Source organism: Antechinus flavipes, chromosome 5, assembly GCF_016432865.1.
Source record: "Antechinus flavipes isolate AdamAnt ecotype Samford, QLD, Australia chromosome 5, AdamAnt_v2, whole genome shotgun sequence".
In the NCBI taxonomy this organism is placed as follows: domain Eukaryota; kingdom Metazoa; phylum Chordata; class Mammalia; order Dasyuromorphia; family Dasyuridae; genus Antechinus; species Antechinus flavipes.
In genome coordinates, this window is record NC_067402.1 from 51,384,196 (window position 1) to 51,397,999 (window position 13,804).

At 33.5% G+C, this 13,804-nt stretch overlaps 1 protein-coding gene across 1 annotated transcript in view; it reads right to left on the bottom strand.

The window, feature by feature from the left end:
• ITGA8 (integrin subunit alpha 8) overlaps positions 1–13,804 on the bottom strand; it is a 209,487-nt gene that overhangs the window by 27,870 nt on the left and 167,813 nt on the right. Inside the window, exon 27 of the mRNA XM_052000132.1 lies at positions 10,471–10,584. Within this exon, the coding sequence (XP_051856092.1) occupies positions 10,471–10,584 (114 nt within the window). The remainder of the gene's footprint in view (positions 1–10,470; positions 10,585–13,804) is intronic.

Below are 13,804 nucleotides of genomic sequence, written 5' to 3' on the forward strand. Positions count from 1 at the left end.
TGATGTACAGCTTCTTCAGCCACGTTGGACAATGGAATGTAGTCCAGACCTTATCTAAAATCACATGATTCCAGAGAAGCTGAAACTGAGGCCCACAGGTTTGATCTACTTTAGCTTACAGTCTCTGATCAATATGTGCTTAATTGTAAGTTCTTCACTTTTTCCCACACAATGGGAAAACAAACAAACAAACAAATAAACAACAGTCAAGAAAATGTGAATTTCAGGAATAAGAGTGAGGATTCAGAAAGGTAGCTAGCAAGAACTTAGAAATGGCAAGAAGGATCAGATGTAAACAGCCAATATTTTGCAATGAAGAAAAACAGTAATCCACTAATCTTGTTGGCTTAGTTACAAGTAGAGTTGATTATGGCATGGCAGTGATGACTATCATTAGCTTAAGCAATGCTCATCTGGTTACAGCTATAAAATAGTACATAAAATAGTCAGACAACTATCTAAGGAAATATTTCATTAAAAACAGCTAAAATTTAAAATGAAAAAGGCTTACTATAGTTTTCAGCTATCCAAAACACTCTTGTTTGGAAGAGTTCATTATTATTGCCTTTTAATATTTTTTTTTCTGATTACATGTAAAACAATTTTTTACATTTGTTTTTATAATTTGAATTCTAGATTCTCCCCCTTCCTCCCCACATATCCTCCATTGTGTTTTGATATATTTTTAAAAAACAATTCAAAAGTCTTTTAACAAAGACTAATTGGAAGTGGGGAAAAGTCAGAGTGCATCAATCTGGGTTACAAACAAGTTAAAAATATAGACAAAATTTATTATTTTCAAATAAATACAGTAAGGAACAAAAGCTTTCAGAACTGAAATTTAATGACTACTTAACTATAGCACAATTTTGGTTTTTTTTTTTGTATTCAAATGAAACTTTGGCAATGCTTGAATTTGTTTATCTTAAATAAACAATGATCGCTTCCATCTGTTTAGATGAAAGACTCTTTGTAGATAAAGATAAGCTACTATTGAATCCCATAAAATTATTACAAGTGTTTACTAGTTAAGAAAAAATGCAGAAAGAACCTACTGAATTCCTGTCAAATGGGAAGAGCTCATTCTTTCTGAAAAAGGCTATCTATTTATTCATCTATCCATCTATCCAAGACACCCTTAGGAGAGAAAATCCCACATTATTCCTATGTAAACTTTTTTTTAAATGTTTAATCAATTCCTTAATTCACAACATCTTCCTAGAATCTCGGATTCCTCACAATATTCCTATGATCTAAACCCATTTCCTCTTTTAAAATCTTATGAGATGAGGTCAGATGATATTCTTTCTGCAAACCTTCATACTGGTAGTATCATTATTTAGCACAGAGATTGTTAATTAATTAATTTTGTGTGTGTTATGGATCCCTTTGACAGTTTAAGGAAGCCAATGGAATCTTTCTTCAGAATAATGATAAATAAAATATGCAACATTACAAAAGGAATCAATTATGTTGAAATATAGTTATCAAAATGTCAAAAGCAATTATTTTAAATTGTTGGAAAACAATTTTTTAAAATATCACTCTAAGTTAAAAAATACTTGAGTAAACCTTTTATCTTTATAGGATAATTAATCCCATTCATGAGCTAGAAATGATCTCAAAGAAGTCTAATCTCAGATATCATTCTTAAAAATGAAGAAAAACAGGCCCAGAGGAGGAAAGTGACTGAATTAATGTTGCTATGTTAGCAAGCCTGCGTTCAAAACTAGATTCTAGATCCCAATCCCATTCTCTTTCCACATAACATGGCTTTAGGTCTAGATTCATTTTGGTGACTGTCCTTTTGCTATTTGGTCAAGACTGATCTTATTGGGTCTCTCAATCATGATCTAAAAAAATTTATAAGAGTTTGAACAACTTTTCCAATGATTTTTACTTTATATGTTGGAATCCAATTTCTAATATATATATGTATATATATGTATATATATATATATACATATATATACATATATATTTATATTTACATAAAATTACCTGACAGTGGAAAAGCTAAGGATTCTGATATTTCGGTCTTTTTTTTTTTTTGGATGACAATTGCATTATATCATACTATCTCATTCATGGTCTGATTTTGTCACTTGCTTATTCAATATTTTTTGATAACTTCTGGTTTACAGATACTGGTTTACAATATAGAATCTTGTCTTATTCTTTGGCATTCTAATTTCCTTACAATTATTTACAATTTATGCTTCTAGCTTTATCATCCACTATTCCCCCTTTTCTCTATGTTGCAATCAAACCAGACTTCTAGCTGAGAATCAGTCCCACTTAATTGTGAACATACATTTTCCCAATCCTCCCCTACACTTGATTCACAATTAAAGCAATCTAAAATCAACAAGCTTTTTTTAAATTTAAATTTTTAACCCTTACTCTGTGTTCAGCATGGTGTCAAGTACTGCAAATACAAAATAATAGCAAAGTACTCCCAGTCTCAAGACCTTCCATTCTAATATAGAAGAAAGGTATGTCTATTAATCCCTCATATTTTAATCCCAGAGATTAATCAGAGGGAGCTTCTGGAACTCTCTGGGGATCCCATACTTCCCATTCAAGACAATGAACACTTTCTCTGCTTACACATTCACTTGTAACTAATGATTTTCTTTGCTTATACACTATTGTTGACAAATTACTTAGGTTGCTTCTACCCAATCATTCAAACCAAACACTAAGTCTCCCAGGGGAACATTTATACTACTCTAAATATACATACATAGCATCACAAACAAACCTACTCTGTCAATTAAGGTGCTCAAAAAAATGTTTTGATTACCGAGAGCTGTATTCTCAAATGCTTTGAGCCCACATTGCTACCTCCTTATAGTTTGTCATCTTCTGAACTATTGGCAAATTTCCTAAGATTTGAGATCAAGTAGTGCCCTAATTAAGCAGTTGCTTGGCCCGTGTTTGCCATGAATGAATTAGGACATGTATCTGTCAAAGCACCTTCTTCAAATAATAATTTAAAAAATAATTAAAAAATAGATAATTTCTGCATTATTTCCTCCATTTTATAGATGAGAAAATTGAGCTTCAGGGAGGTCATGTGATTTTCTCTTGCTTATCCAATTAGTAGTTGTCAAGAGTCCAAATCAGGTTTTCCCGATTCTAGGTCTAACTCTCTTTCCACCATAATACATCAACGCATAGTAGGTACATAATAAATGCTCATTGCATTGAGTCAAATTGGTATTTGGCAGATGCTGAAATAGATCTGATTCTGTAACTTTATTGGCATTTCAGGGAAGGAAATAGCAGGTTTCTTGGGGGGAAAAAGATTTGTAAGTAAGACACTTTGGGTTGGGGAGGCAATTGGAGCAACAACTAGAAATGGGAACGTTCTCAACTTCTGACTTGTGTGCTATGGAGGGGACATGGAAAGCAAGAAACGATGGAAAGATAGCAGGGATCTATCTTATGGATAGCTTTCAATGCTAGACAAAGGAGTCTGGTAAATGAAATGCACTGAAAGTTTTTGAAGAGGGAGAGGATAAAAACTGTTCTTAAGATGAACCTCATCATGAGGTGTAAGATGTTTTTTGTTTGTTTCTTTTTTTAGAAAAAGTGTGTGGACCATTTCAACCTCTCAATTTCATCAATTTTTTCTAGCTTTCCTAAGACATCATCCTATTTCTTTTCCTTTACATGTCCTATTTTTTTTCTGAACCATTTTATTTATTTCCAAAATAATTCTTATAGTTAATAGGTTGATTCAATTGATTACTAATAGGCTAGAAACGGGCATAGTAGATATAGCAAAGAAATAATATCTTAATTCTCTTTATAAAAACTACAGAAGCTCAACATATAAGTTCCTACAACAGATCCAACTTTTAAAGCGGGAATTGTAGAGACCAATGAAATCAATCTAAATTCAAACTATATTTTATCTTTTTAAAAAAATTATAACTTTGTATTGACAAAACCCATGCCTGGGTAATTTTTACATTATCCCTTGCATTCACTTCTGTTTTGTACATGTCCTATTCTTACCCTCCCTGTCTTCATGAATGAATTCATCTTTAATTTGCTGAATTTTCTCACCAAGAAAATTTCCATCAAGGTGAAGTGATTAATTTTTCTCCACTCAAAACCTTGTCTGAACTGCACCAGTGATCTGTGGCTTTGAATCTTGTACTGAGGAAATCCTCCTCTAATGGTTCCAGCCCAGTGAAAGCCAGCACACCTGCCTGATGTGGAAGGGCACATGCAATGAATGTTTTCAATGATTTATTTTCCCTGGAATCTAAAGGGAATAGAGTTTACTTACTATTTTACATTCAAGTTCTCTACCAGATCAGGGAGTGGACATATGGGAAATTGGGGGAAATGACATCATGAAAATTCACAAAAAAAGTCATTTTGGAAAAAAAAAGAAAGGAATATTCACATACTCTGATCCTGTTTCATACACATGAACAGTTAGACCTTGGATTAAAAAAAATAGGCTTTGGGCAAGTGGAGATGGAGTTAAAGGAAAATGGAAAATAAAGTTTATTCCCATGTTCTATACTCATATGGCAAAGATCTCCAGCATTTTTGGCAAAGGATTTACTTTTCTTTTTCCTAAAATGATTCCAAGCCACAGGGCAATTTGGATAGACAGATAGATGTTAACTGTCACCTGAATGGGTAAAACTTGAAAATCACCTTGTTCTTTGCTTTGGGACCTCTTTTGTACAATGTCATTGCCGTGTATCCAGTAAATACATGGATTATTGAGTAAATTATGTAGGTTAGGTAGATCCATGCTTATTTAATTGCACTCTTTATTTAACGACTATCATACTGGGGTGGAGTAAGGATTAGGGAATTTATTCTCCCATATAGTAATTTATCCTAATAACAGCAATCAGTGCCATATTGAAAGGTTTTGAAAACTGAAAAACCAACTGGGGTTAATATCTCTTGACAGTATTTTGACTCATAGACTTTCTCCAGCCAGCCATTAATGCTCCGGAAATGCCCTGTACCTCTCCATAACGGCTTCATTTAAACTGAGGTTAGGAGACCACTGGCTGACTTTGTCATGTACTCTTACAGAACAATTTGCTTTCTGTGATGGTACAAATAAAAGTTATAGGGCTGGCAACTAAGAGAGATGGAGGTTTTTGAATTGGGCACACCTAGTGTGTACTGGCAGCTGAGTGTTCTTCCCCCACCCACTCTCTTGCTTCCTAACTCATTTTCAAGGAGCACTTTATTTTTGACCACATGGCCAATTTATGGAGCCTGTGCTTAAATATTCACCATTTACTGGAAACAAAAGCCTTGTGGTCTGAAATAAAAAGCTTAAGCAATTACTGGCAAAATTTTAAATCTTCAAGTAGACTTTTATGTTTCAGGCAGCTCAGAAGTCCCAAGATAATCTGGAATAAAGTGAAAGAGAATGTTTTCTGAATGGCCCATGGACAAAAGAGCACTTAGAGAGCATCTTGCCAAAATGGTGGTTCAGAGATTTTCAGTGGGATACCAAACATCAGTTTGGGGAAAGAAGGCTATATGACAAAATTACTAAATCACAGGGTTAGAAAGTACACATATTGAAAGGAAAGCACATAAATCCATCTTCTTTGGTATTAGGTTCCTATATAAATAAGACAGTAACTAAGGAAGTAAATAGAATATTAGAAAAGTTGGATATGGTAGCCTTTTGGAGAAAACTGAATGGGAATAGAAAGAAATGAACAATTTTTTTCAATAGCATATGGCACTTACACAATAATTGATGATGTATTAGGTCATATAAACCTCAAAAATCAGATGAAGAGTGGGAGCAGCTAGTTGGTGCAGTGGTTAGAGCACCAGGCCTAAAGTCAGGAGGACCTGAGTTCAAATCAGACCTCAGCCACTTAATACTTCCTAGCTGTGTGACCCTGGGCAAGTCACTTAACCCCAATTGCCTCAGCCCCCCCCCAAAAAAAAAAAATCAGATGGAGAAAGGCAGAAATATTAAACGTATTATTTTGAGATCATAATGCAATAAAAATTACACTCAATAAAGTGCAATGGAAAGATTAAAAATTAATTGAAAACTAAATAAACTAATCCTAAAGAAAAAGTCAGTTAAAGAATAAAGAAAAATAAATAAAGAACAAATAATTTCATTAAAGTGAAAATTATCCTAAAATTTATGGAGTGCGATCAAAATAGCACTTGAGACAAAATTTACTTCTCTAAATCTTTACATCAACAAAATAAAAAAGAACAGATTCAATAAATTGAGTATGCAATGAAAAAAAAACCAGAAAAAATTAAAAAACAAACAAAAATCCTCAATTAAGCACCAAATTGGAAATCCTGAAAATCAAAGATGATATTAATAAGTTTGAAAGTAAAAACAATCGTTTTTACTTTCCTAATAAATCTAGCATCTAGTTTTATTGGGGGGGGAGGAACCAAAGTAATAAGATAGATTAGCCATTGATTAATTTGATTTTGCAGAAAGAAGATACACCAGCAGCCATCTAGTTCAACCCATACTCCTAAAAGAAACCCCCATTATTATAAGTGATTATCTAACTTCTTTTTGATAACTTTCAAAGAATGTTTACTTAACTATTTCCTGATATAGCCTGTTTTACTTATAGCTAACTGTAATTCTAAGGGGATTTTTTTTCTGACAGAAAGCTTAATTTGCACCTTTCCAATTCCTACTTATGGATTCTGATTCTGCCTTTGGGACTTAACAGGAAAATATCCAATCCTTCCATTATAAAACAATGGGGACTTCATATTCTCATTGAAATTTTTTTCTCTTTCCAGGTTAAATATCACCAGATCCTTCAAATAAACTTTTTTAATATGGACAAAGTCCTTCATCTCTCTGGTTGTTCTTTTCTATCCTCTTTGGCTTATCTACAGAGACAGAGAAAGGACCTAGATTTATAATTTCATTGCCATAGGGAAATCCCTGGTTAGGAAATGCCCCATGTGAAGTTTTCTTGGTAAAGTTACTGGAGGGGTTTACCATTTCCTTCTCAGCTCATTTTACAGATAAGGAAACTGAGGCTGACAAAGTTAGATGATTTCCCCAGGGTCAGGTAGCTAGTAAAAATCTGAGGTCAGATTTGAACTCAGGAAGATGGAGTTTTTCTGCTTCCAGGCTTGGATATCCACTATGCCAAAAAGGCAGCCCCCAAAGTAGGGTAATCCTAAATAAATCCATATAATGTGAGTGATTCAGCCTTTTAATATCCCATTAAAAAAGCTGTGGAGCCAGAAAACCAGAATATTATTGATGGCATATGTTACTTATGAGAAAAGAGTGTATTCTTACAAAAGCAATTGAAAAATTCTCTATTTCATAACATTCTTTAGAAGAAACATTAAATGTTGCCTAGTTTTTATGCTGAGGTTTTTGAAGAAATTTGAGATCTAATAATAAATGTAGATCAGGGAAATAATCATATTAAATAGAAAGAATACAACAGCTATTTAAACCTAAGCACAATACTTGGATTTTTTCTGTCCTGGCTCATTATAATGTTATAATAAAAATTCCTTTAATTTGTAGTGTCTGTATTTTCAACATATGGTTCACAAACAAGCTTATTCTCTTTTCTTTATCTAGTTACTGAGCTTTTCCACTTCAATTGTTGTGGAATCTTCACTCTTGAAGAGGACTAAAGTGATAAGATGAGAAGGAATGAATCAACACATGAATGAATGATCAAGCATTCTGATAATCAGTGGGCTACAAATACAAGTAAACTACACAGTCCCTGCCCTCAAGGAATTTTTTTACATTTTAATGGGGACAAACAACACATAAAGGGAATGGGAAACATCCAGAAAAGGAATGGGCACATTTGGAATGAATGTAGTTTGGAAATATCCAGAAAATGGAGTGATGACCATGTTCTGGGGAAAATAGAACAAAGATTCACCTACCAGAGCCTAGCTTCCAGGGGTAGAGTCTTGAGTTTCATGGGCAGGAGGATAAAGAAAACATCAAGAGTATAGGTAGCAGGGTTTTGAAATGGCTGGGATATTTTCAGTTTGGTGTCTACAACTTTTCCTAACTTTCCAGTATTTTTGACTCCATGCCTTTAATAGTATAGTGATCCTAGCCTACAAGCCTTTCCTCTCATATTTCCATCTTTTTTTTCTGGGATCTTATGGTGGTTAGCACAGTGCCTGGATCACAGTAAGTGTTTAATGAATGATTGTTGATCAGTTGATTGGATTTCAGTTTGATAATGTTTTCCTGGTTCTGAATATATGATGTGAGAAAAGGTGATTTGATGCAATTTTGGAAAGAAGAGCACAACATAGAGAAGGATTCAAATGAAAATTAGCATGTAAGAGCTGTGAGATCTTGGCAACTTGTTCTTTGGATTTTAGATCTTTCCGTTGGAAAAAAGGAGGTAATACTAATACCAATGCCATTTGACTGTAAGGGAAGGCATTTTGTAAACCTTGAAGCACTATGTAAAAATAAGTTGTTATAAAATTTATTGTAATAATCCAGTGCTTTCCCCATTAGACCTTACTACTTTTTTTTGCTATCATTTGTCAAAATTTCTCAAACATCCAGTGTCATTCATAATACATTAAATTTTCTCTGATTAAAAATCTTATCCAAGATTAATCAGTGCTATTTTCAAATCTGGAAAGAAAAAGAAAAGAAATCTATTCTTAAGTGTATGTTTAGATAAAGAAAACAATTTTAGGAATTTTAGAGCCCTTTAAGGAATTTCATTGAAAATAGTTTAAGACATGAATCACTCCAAAAACATGATCAAAGGTAGTAATCCATTTTTAGAAATTTATCTTTTAGATGGTAGAAGTGATTCCATGATTATGCTGGAATGAGGTAGAGAATCATGTCATTACAGGATGTAAGATTGGAACTGATGATAATATAACTCATTTCCAGACTCCCTCTGGACTGAAAAAAGAGAAGGGTTTGTGGTTTGTGCCGTATCTGATTCAATAGTGGATAATTAAAATATGCATTTAATTAAAATACAAATCATTAAAAATGGGTACAGGATGGAACCTTCAGCTCAGATTTGAAAAACTTAAGCCCTATTATCGATATTCTTTCTTTACTGTCATGTCATGTCATTTAAAAATACCAAATTCTTCAATTAATGATAGAATCCCACAGTTGCCCAAAAATTTAAGCTCTAGGACACTCAAAGGGCAATGAAGTACCCCCTGCCCCTTAAAAAAACACACATAAAGGATGTCATTGAGATTGGAAGGCAATAGAAGCCACAAATGACTGAGTGATGGAAAAGAACCAGAGAACAGTCCTTATGGTCCACTGGCATTCATATAAATGATTTAGGATGGAGGTTCTAATTCTTTTCTTGTGTCACAGACTATTTTGGAAGTCTAGAGAGATGTATGGACTTCTCAGAATAATGTTTAAAAGTGCATAAAATACAATATACGGTATTACACAAGAAACCAATTACATTGACATATACTTATCATAACAAAAAAAACCCAAAAATACAGGTTCAAGGATCGTAGAGTAAGAAGCTCTCCAGTTCACAGGGATGTTTTCTTACAGAGGACTGATGGGAGAGCAGGGGCAAGAGTAATACTAGATGAGAGGGCATGGGTAGACTATGATCGATACCAATGGAAAGAGTTTTCCTTTCCATGAGATCAAAGATCTATCGAAATTATTATAATCCTGATCTATTAAAGAAAATTAAGCTATAGGAGAACTTTGGTCAGAAGAAAAAGATGTGACCATGAGGAAAGGAAGCACCAAGATAACACTTTCTGGATTATGTTCTATAGGATCTTCATTTTATCTTACATGACATTTTGAACTAAGTCAAATATAATGTATGTCTATGGGGACATAAAATTTAATTCATAACATATATTTTGTAAAATGAGATTGAGAGAATAGTTAAAGAAATCTCAGAATAAGTAGATGGTCAGATAGATTTTTTTAAAAAAGAAATCTGACTTTTTTTTTTCCCCAAAGGGAAATCCTTAGTTTTTAACAGAAGAGAAAATCAAAATGATTAAATAGTCTATTCAATTTCCTGCTTGATGAGTCACTGTCTCACAGATAATCCAAAGTAATGGAGTAGTTAAAAATAATGTATACATTGGAATCTTACTCTAGTGCTGATCTTAATGAACACATTATAGGTAAAACCATTTGATGTTAAATCTTTTGGTATTAGAGTAATTTAATTCCCTTGGAAAGAAACTAGGAAGAACCTGCTTTGTAGAGTATGCTTTTTTTCAAAGTGAATAGTGCTATGACAGGCTTTGCCTTTACTTTGGAATATGGTACACCAGCAATTCTAAGATATAACACTTTAAATCCAATTATGCCCAACTGAGCTTGGGCCAGATGACCTCAGCTCCACTCCTCCAATGAAATTTCTTTTAAAAATAGTTTCCTGTTTTGGTTTTGAAAACAGATTTCACTTGCAGTCCATTTTGCACTTTTATTACCTGGAGAAAAGTTTGGGCCCATAAGCGTGCTCTGACTTTCAGGACTGCGCTCTCACCTCCTTCCAATCGGCCAACCACACAAGAGATTCTCAAGCATTCGATATTTGTGCAGTTCTGTAAAAAGAGATTCAGAGAAGTGACTTTATGGATTGCATTTTTTAAAATAATTTTTTATTGACAGAACGCATGCCAGGGTAATTTTTTTACAGCATTATCCCTTGCACTCACTTCTGTTCCGATTTTTCCCCTCCTTCCCTCCACCTCCTCCCCCAGATGGCAAGCAGTTCTTTACATGTTGAATAGGTTACAGTATATCCTAGATACAATATATGTGTGCAGAACCAAACAGTTTTCTTGTTGCACAGGGAGAATTGAATTCAGAAGGTATAAATAACCCAGGAAGAAAAACAAAAATGCAAGCAGTTTATATTCATTTCCCAGTGTTCTTTCTTTGGGTGTAGCTGCTTCTGTCCATCCTTGATCAATTGAAACTGAATTAGCTCTCTTTATCAAAGAGATCCACTTCCATCAGAATACATCCTCAAACAGTATCATTGTTGAAGTATATAATGATCTCCTGGTTCTGCTCATTTCACTTAGCATCAGTTCATGTAAGTCTCGCCAGTCCTCTCTGTATTCATCCTGCTGGTCATTTCTTCCAGAACAATAATATTCCATAACGTTCATATATATGGATTGCATTTCTTGTCTGTCAGTAATGACACAGCTCAATTGGGACGTGGGGATTATTCACATTTTGTTATCAATAGATCTCATTTAATGATAAATGAAGTTTTAGTTCATCAGAAACTAAAATATAGTTTAGTTTAGAAGTCTTGGTAACCAAGAAGAACTGGATATTTAAAAACAAGATTCCTAAATGCCAAAACTTTTACATGAATTCTAAGACGGGAGAACTGTGGCTCAATGTTATGATTCCTTTGACTTTCCCTTACCATTTTGTACCCATGGAATACTCATAGGTGAGTGTCATAGTCTTTTCACGATGAGATTTCACATGAGAAATTTCCCATAATAATAGACTATAGTCATTGTGAAGATGACAACATTCACTGGTCTTATTTTTTTCTGCTACCCAAAATAGGAGTGTATAGATTTTACAAAATGCTCTCATTCTGTTCAGACTATAATGATAACAATGGTGACGAAGATAAATCTAGCATTTATATAATACTGTAAGGTTTAAGAAGAACTTTACAAATAGTATCTCATTTTATCCTTCTGATAAACTTGGAAATGTTCTTATTGGCCACATTTTGCAAATGGGGAAAATGAAACTGAGAAAAATTAAGTGACTGGATCAAGGTCACACAGCAGGGTCTAAGATTGGATTTGAACTGAAGTTTTTCTGAATCTAAATTCAGTATTCTGTCCACTGTACCACCTATTGAATGAAGGAAAGGATTTTTTTTTTTTAAAAAGCCTTACTATGGCTTAAACCCTTCTTTCTTTTATGTCAATTAAAAAAAAAAATATTCTTTATATGTCTCTGGATCATCTAAGTCTGAACCAAACATAAATATATACATACATACATATAAATATATAGTTTTTTTAAAGGTTTATAGGAAATTTCCTCACCATACCCCTTTGAAGTAGGTAATACAGAAATGGCCATTTCCATTATATTGGTGACAAAATTAAGGTACAGGCAAGACACGTGATCTGCTAAGAATGACACATGTAGAAAATGTCAGGGATGAAAATGAAACCCAAATGCCCTAACTCAAGGCCATTGCTATACCGTTCTGCTTCTTATGGCTTTGTAATAAGAATCCTAATTTACATAATTGAATGACTGCTACTTGGAAATTAATTTTTCTCTACATCTAAATTATTCTCTTTGATTATAAATCAGGTACTTTTGGAAGTTTCATTAATTCATTAATTCCTCTGGCCACTAAGGGCCAGATTATATCAGAGTCACAATTTACTGTATAATCCCATATCTCCCCACTTCCACTTCTGGAAAAAATCTGACAAATTGAATCCAGATCCCAAGGATGCCCAATTTCTTATAAGACTTCCTCACTGGATGAAGCATATATGTTCTTGAAAAGTCATCTTTAAGATGAAATTTTGGAGGATCAATTCCATTTTCCTTTTGGACCTATTTTGAACAGTACTTGCATTGAGTAGAATCTTATTAATTATCAGTTTTTAAGCCAATAAAATTCCACTTAATAGAACTAATTAAAAAAACAAGAGAATTATTTTGGTATATTTTCCCCTAATGTTCACTGGATAGTTCTGCAAAAACAAGGATTCAGGAACTAAAGTCTAGGAGAAAGAATACTGCTGGAAAGTCACTAGCTCATCACTGTTTAGGGGTGTTACTTAAGGCAATTAAATTTCTTAGAGTTTTGGAGTTTCCATTTCCTCGGGCTAGATTACTGTCCCAACATTTTGTGTAAAAGCAATCTGGTGAAGTCTATGGTTCCTCAAAACAATGTTTTTTGGTTTGGTCATGTATATTTATTGTGTATCTAATTTATACTTGAATATATTTAACATCTACTGGTCATCCTGCCATCTAGGGGAGGGGGTGGGGGGAAGGAGGGGAAAAATTGGAACAAAAGGTTTAGCAATTGTCAATGCTGTAAAATTACCCATGCATATAACTTGTAAATAAAAGGCTATTAAAAAAAATAAAAATAAATTGGAAACAAAAACAAAAACAAAAAAACAAAAAAACAAACAAAAAAACCCCCAATGTTTTTAAATGCATAAAATATAAATCTACTGAAATGTGTTATTAAAAATAGTAAGCAAATTTACAGACTCTGGAAAAGCAATCACTAAAGTCCCTGCTAGCTATTTCAATCAAAATTCCATAAATGCTTTATATCTATCCTGATGGTGGATGTTGTTACCTGTACTACACAAACCCTTAAGTGCTGAGATAGTTTGATTCACAAACTGTTAATGAATTACTACACGTAACATACATTAATAATACATTTTAATTGAGAATGATAAAGGATTCTCAAAAAGTTACAAGCTATGGATCAAATTTAACAAAATCTATGAAGTGGAATTTCTGGGACATTTCTCATGATTATCCATGGCTCACAAATGTCAGCTTTCCCAAACTAACAGTACAATATATACCATCATTGGGGAAGTTGGAAGAGTAATAAAACTGGCCATCATCTCTTCAATTTCTTGTGCTGGGAATGAAGGAGGTGGCCCAGGAATGGAGGCTTTGTACTGTTTTGGAAAATGTAAATTGTAAATGTTATCTATTTGATAATAGATAACTGCTTTTAGAATCTGCTTTTAGATTCTCTCTGGCTCACCAAACCTGTGGTTC